Source organism: Eleginops maclovinus, chromosome 6, assembly GCF_036324505.1.
Source record: "Eleginops maclovinus isolate JMC-PN-2008 ecotype Puerto Natales chromosome 6, JC_Emac_rtc_rv5, whole genome shotgun sequence".
In the NCBI taxonomy this organism is placed as follows: domain Eukaryota; kingdom Metazoa; phylum Chordata; class Actinopteri; order Perciformes; family Eleginopidae; genus Eleginops; species Eleginops maclovinus.
Window position 1 is genome coordinate 6,693,564 of NC_086354.1, and position 6,653 is coordinate 6,700,216.

At 40.8% G+C, this 6,653-nt stretch overlaps 1 protein-coding gene across 5 annotated transcripts in view; it reads left to right on the forward strand.

The window, feature by feature from the left end:
• Nucleotides 1–6,653, forward strand: part of tnk2b (tyrosine kinase, non-receptor, 2b) — a 70,391-nt gene that overhangs the window by 41,072 nt on the left and 22,666 nt on the right. For 3 of the 5 annotated variants that reach the window (XM_063886241.1, XM_063886244.1, XM_063886242.1), the window contains one exon: nt 5,331–5,508. In XM_063886241.1, the coding sequence (XP_063742311.1) occupies nt 5,331–5,508 (178 nt within the window). Of the gene's footprint in view, nt 1–1,185; nt 1,676–3,543; nt 3,627–5,330; nt 5,509–6,653 lie in introns of those variants that run through there. The other 2 variants (XM_063886243.1, XM_063886245.1) reach the window with 2 other exon arrangements.

Sequence of the window (6,653 nt, forward strand, 5' to 3'; positions counted from 1 at the left end):
AACGGTAAAATGCTTGAATCAATCAATTCATCTATTGATCATCTTGTAACTGATAGATAATTGAGTGTTTTAAACGTAAAACAGAATACTGGAATACTTCTCTAAACCCTAAGTTAATTAGCTTATCCGACAAATTAGCTTTTTTTTATGTCCAATAATCAGTTCAAACCCCCAAAATGTTTAACCCTAACCCTAATGATGACCCTAATGATGACCTTAACCCTAATGTTAGACAAAGACATACATGCGATTGTATAAATTCTGAGAAGCTGAAACTCTGTATTTGATTTCAAAGATGACTTTAAACTGATCATCTAATCGATCAATCGTCTAAGTTGGATGGTGCTTGAAGCTGGCGTCTGGGTTTGTTGAGATACTCTTAAAGTCTTACGACAACAAATTGCATACAGGAGATTATTGAGATATCTAACAGATTATCCTAGACCTCTTTATAAATATTCCCAGACACACTTTTAACTACCCCTGCTTGTATACCAAAAGAGTGTCCCACGTTTTCTCAAAACCAGTGGTTCCAGTTCAAGTCAAACCCCAAAAGTAAAAATTCATTGTGGCGGTACATTTTACAAAAAGCAAGAAGGGATATCAAGTGGTGGGACATGGGAAAAAGTGGTTGTGCGCCTGGGTATTCGTGTGTGTATTTGGAGGTTGCATCACAGGAAACAAGCTCTCCATCCTGCAGTTGAATGTGACCCTTTGGCCCTGGATCAAATGCTCCTCGGGGCTGAATACCATGAAGCCTCTGTCCTCCGCACCACGCACTGCTCTGCACTGCACGGACTGCCGGCCTGACTGCAGGAGGGTGGGGGTGGAGGAAAGAAAGATAGGGGGTGGGAAAGGGGTACATTTTGGGAGAAAGTTGCATGATCACACTTCTCTGAAACCGATCAGACAAACATCTTGTTGCGCCCTAAAATGTGAAACCAGAGACAGTCACTCACCCTGGCTTTCACGTCCGACTGGCAAGCGATTCAATCTGGGAGAAGTCGCTCCTATTTTTAGCCCCATGCTCGATGGAGGGGATGGAAAAGCAAACAGACAGTAGCTGCACGCGCAAAGACAGACAGAGAGGGGGAGTCTGTGTCTGTGAGGGAGTGAAAGGAAGGGAGGAAGGAGGAGTGACTTATTTCTGAAGTTCTGAAAGTTTGGATCACTGGCTCACTGCTATCTGAGGGGGACACATGGCTGTAGCTGGCACAGAGCAAAGCTGAGAGGCTTTCTCTGCTACAAACAGCAGCTCTTTACACCTATTTCCCAAATATTAGAAGACAATTTTATTCCCTCTTGCATGCTGAGGAGCTGCATGGTTTGCCTTCTCGAGGGAGCTGAAGCCAAACAAGGGGCTTACAGGACCATTGCCCCGCCATGGAATGTTGTAGATTTGCTTCCAGGATCTTAGGAAGTTTTTCTTCTTGGGTTCTGGGCTTCAGATTTGAGGAGCGTGCACGCTTCTTGGAATCCCCTCAGAGACTGGAAACGTCAAATTGGAAGGACTGTATCTTTGGTAATGGTATAAGAGACAAGCAGCCACCTCTGGCATTTTGAAAGCACACATTTTTTTCTATTTTCATTCATCCAGACGAAGGAATTCAGGATGCGGCGCTTTGACAAGCTGAAAAAGTCATTTCCCTTCCTGGCACACTTTCACGTATATCGAGTAAGTCTGCTGTCCGTCTGATGACTGCTCTCTGTGGTCCTTTGAGGGATTTTAATATTATGAAATATGATGTGGATTTTTTTGTAACTTTAGTCAGAATCATGTGGTCCACCCAGATGTTTGAACACAGCGTTTGTATTATGAATATCATATGTGTGTGTGAGTGTGTGAGCTCTCCAGCTGGACTGAGGGCCGTCCTCTGGGAGGGTTGTTGTTATTGCAGCAGGATGTTAGAGCAGAACTGATTTGATACAGGACATGGCTTTGGCCGGGAGTTGTGTGTCTATGTGTGTGTGTATCCACTACCATGAGGAATGAATTCAGGCCAGAGGCATTTCTCAGCAGGCACATCATGTTGTTGTTATTGTGCATCTGAACTCCTACATCCCTCTCCCCCCTTCTGAATCCAACTTTTTGTTTCTGTCTTGTGTATTACTTTGATTTTGGACTAGAAACAAATCATGCCATACCTTTTTTTTGTCACTTTTCATGTGCCTTAAAAAAATGCAGAAAGGTTTTACATTACATTATTTAGAGCCCCAATACTGGCCCTTGTTGGATTCCTCAGACTCCTGCCACAAGTCACACTTGAAGAAGTAGTGAACGTTCTGTTTCTCCTGCTGACCTCACACCTCCATATCTGATTCTTCCTCTGCATTCCATTATAGAAAAACACTATAAGCAGCTCAAGATCTCTAATATATGACAAGATAACAATAAACTCACAAGTTTCCTCATTCCTAAATGTTATTTGCTATATCTGTAACAATATATGACCTTTGTCATAAGACACAACCTATCCGACTCACCTCTACAAGTGAACGTTTGACAACTGTACACAACGTCTGAGCAGCACCTGTCTCCAAAAATCTTGTTTTAATGAGTTTTGTAAATTGGTTATCAAGTTGACAGAGTAATCTGATACGAGGGGCTCAATCACCTTGATTTTGACCCCTCATGCCTCAGATATGACACTGTCATGGAAAGAGGCCCAAGAGGAAGCTGACTTGCGTTTTTGGCATCGTCAAGTGAAATAGCACTTGCATGTTGACTGCCAGGGAAGACCAGACTCGGGACTGCAATGTGGAGGACACATAGTGTTACGCCCCATATCGGACTATAGTGTTTCTTTCCTGGATGCGAAGCAAAATGTTGGTTTGCTCTAAACTCCTAATTGCGGTTGAAATTAATGTGGTAGGAGAGCGTTTGGCACAGTTGAGAATGAAGAGGAGTAGCCAAACAGACTGTTGTATCGTCTTTCTCAGGGTAGGGGTCATGCATGATGCAGCAAATTGCAAAACATGGAGGCGGATTCAAGTGACTGCAACTGTAGTTAATCTTAAAGCCACAGGCATTGCAGGCATTCCATGCAGCCTTCATCTCTATAAAGTGGATCTCACAGGTTATTATATTTGGTTAATAATGGGCTTACCTGCTTAGCTCGAAATGGGGGATTTCTCTTCAAGTGGACTATTTCCCATCGGTGAGCCAAAGCCGCATGTTTAGACATGGCTAAAGAGATATCGGCTGACCCACTTTAATATGCATTGCAATGAATTTGTATCAGGATACGGACATCTGGCATAACCATCGGGGATTGAGTTCTCCGTGCATATCGAGCATCATTGCATCCCAAATTCATGGAAAAATCCAGGACCACTCACTCTGAAAAAGGCACAGTAGACGCCATTTTTCTTTTCAACCAACATTAGGTGTGTGAGAAAGGAAGGCGTTCTTTAACTCCACCGGTCATTAAGCAATAGGAAGTGACCTCTCACCGAGCCCATTAAGAAGTTTGAATGACAGAAAGGAAGCCGCGACCTCTGACACTTTCCTCCGGACCTTGTAACCTCGCCTACCCCAGCACAGGAAGTTCCTCATTCACTTGGTGTAGTTACTACTCAGTGCCTTGACCCCTACGCCCTGGAGCCTCCGCCCTAAAGATCTCCCTGTAAGTTTCCGCAGATTAGGAATGTATGTCATTTTTTTCTGACACTTCCCCTAACAAGAATGGGAACAGTACTGGGTGAGCAGGTGTAATTTAGAGCTTTTTAAGTGGTTCATCTTCAAAGTTCTTTACTGGATTTACTGTCTATTCAACTCCTTCATCTTGACTGATGTCCTTTGAAGAAGCAATCAGGATTTAAGAGGAATTGCAGCTAAATGTCTTAGGTTGTTATATTAAGAAGACAGTGACTGATGATGTTTTAAGCAGGGGACGTTTTGTTTTGACGTTGAAGATTGATGATCTGTGTCTTATGAAGGAGCGTAGAACACTGTATATATTGTGGTCAGAGTGTTTAGGAGCCTCTCATTTGTCTTTACTGTGTTTTTTTTTTAATCCGTTTTTGTTTTCGAGACCAGTTATTTATGTTTTTTAAATGTTGTTTCTACTGCTCTTCTGTATGGCAAACACGCTACAATGGCCCAAAACACTTTCATTAGCAGAAATGTGCTGCACTTTCAAAAACGATGCAATTGTTGACGTTCGGGATTATAAAGCTGGCCAACTGTCTCTTAGTCTGTTTCATAATAGTTTTTTGTCAGTATATTTGAAATGACTAGGTTAGCTATGTTAGTTAGCTAGCTGACAGCAATCTATAATATATGGGAATTAAACATCTTTTGATCACTAAATAAGCCAAAATTCAATTCTAGGGCATGATGAGTTGGCCAACTGTCACTGGAAACTAACCTTATTTTAATGAGGTGAACGAAAGTCATATAGACTGACAAAACACTATTATGAAACTGACTAACTAGGTGACTGTCAGTCGGCCAATTTTATAATCCCCACTTCTTAGTGTCCTCTGGTTTCCGTTGTGTTTTGAGCTTCGTGTAGCGTTTTGAAATTCTTTGCAGCATTTTGTTTATGCAGCGCTTTTAGTAACGGCTACACATGTTTATTATGTTGTTTATTGTTTTCAAAGTGCTGTGCATGTCTTGTCAAGTTGGAGAATATTTTCTTCATTTCCATGTGTTTTGGCCCATTTACTGTAGGTGTTTTTATTTGCATTATTTATCGCGTTTATCGGGCCGTTTTAACGTGTTTGCAACTGTTAGCCACCGTAGTTTTGACTAAAAGGAATGGCTACACCAAAATGGCACAAGATCTGTTTAATCAATGCCTATTTATTACAAAGTAAATAAGTGTTGTCAGTTTTTTAACCACTGACAAGCAGTTAATGCTATATTTAGCCCAGCATGACCTTGTTTATGTGATGACAATTTGGTCAACCCCGTCTGCACTCTATGCTTGTGGTTGTGTGTGTATTTTTGAGTTTAAAGGATGAGGAGGGTTGATGGATAGTTGAGCAAAAATTAAGAAAAGCTGCAGACCATTTAAATGTTGGTTTTACAATTCAAAATTCAACCGTTATTATTGAAGTTCTGTACTATTCGCTGCATCCCTAACTTCTATCTAATACTTAAATAATGGTATGTGGATTTTAAGTCCAAGCAGGTATTTCAGCAGGCTGTAAACAATTACCGGAGCGCTCAGTTTCCTCTCCTTCTTTTAGAGAAAATAATAGTTTTATTGTTTTTCAGTGACCTTCTATTCAACTGTATTCTATAGCTGCGAGAACAAGCCTTTAAAACAGTGTTGAAAGAACATAGAACTCAGTTTCCTGTGCTCTTTGTGTGTTTTTTACAGAAACTGGGCAGTAGCATGCAGTGTGAGGAAGGCACAGAATGGCTGCTGGAGCTGCTGATGGAGGTGCAGCTGCAGCAGTACTTCCTGCGGATCCGAGATGACCTTAACGTCACGCGGCTGTCCCACTTCGACTATGTCAAGAATGAAGACCTGGAGAAAATCGGCATGGGTCGACCTGGTGAGAAACTGTGTGTGTGCAGGTTGTGTTAAGAAAGTTTGATTGCACAGTATGAGTTCTTAAACATCTGTGATCAGTCTACTCAAAGGCCAGTCATGCTAGACTCTTGAAAATAGTCTCAACTCAGACAAAGCTGTACTTCATCTGAACATAAAAAGATGAGCAGGTTCAGTAGTAGCTGGGAGTAAATTGTTAGATTGTCCATGATTAAATGCCTTGGAAAACCATCACATTTTTATTTATTCTAAATATTGGTTCTACGGGCTGCACATTTCGGGAAAAATAATGAATTGTGATAATTGTGACTGATATCAGAATTGCGATAAAAATCACATATATTGAAGGACACCTCCGTCATTATTTATTGCAAAATATATTCAATTAATATTGTGTGATTTTTTTTTTAAATGATTTTTTATTTAAGAGCATCTGTACCTAACTACAAATATTTTTTATTTCATCTCAAGAATAGGATTTATAGGCCTAGTTATTTTTCTCATACTTCAATCATTCATAATCAATCAATCAATCAATCAATCAATCAATCAATCAATCAATCAATCAATCAATCAATCAATCAAATACTTAATAAATTCATCTTGGCGGGGATATTCAGTTTAGTGACAGTTGCACTATATCAGAATAAAGCACAATAGCTGCCCACTGCTCCTAGTACTAGGATGGGTTAAATGCAGAGGACACATTTCACTGTGTGTGCTCTGCTGTGTGCATGTATGTGACTAATAAAGAGGGTTTCATCCTCCGATTCTATCTATCTAAGACTCAGGCTCATGATGAAGACTAATGAAAAGCAGAAAAATAATAAGTCAGATCAAATAAGAAAGGTTTTAAATAATACAAATCCAGCAGGAGCAACTGAAAAAGGCTGCTTGTGCGCTAGACTGCTTCATATATTACAACAATTATCCTTCTCACATTGTACTGTTGTCGGCAGTAATGTGCTCAGCAGACCTCGAGCAAATCCTCCATCACTTAGACCCCTTGTTTCATTTACAACCGGTAATTGGGCACAATAGGAAGGGACTCTTAAGTCACAAGTCTATTGTGTGCAGTGTGATTGGGATGGCAGCGTAATGTTCCAAATCCAGTTACTGAGGCCCCGAGGGGCTCCTCTACCGAGACTA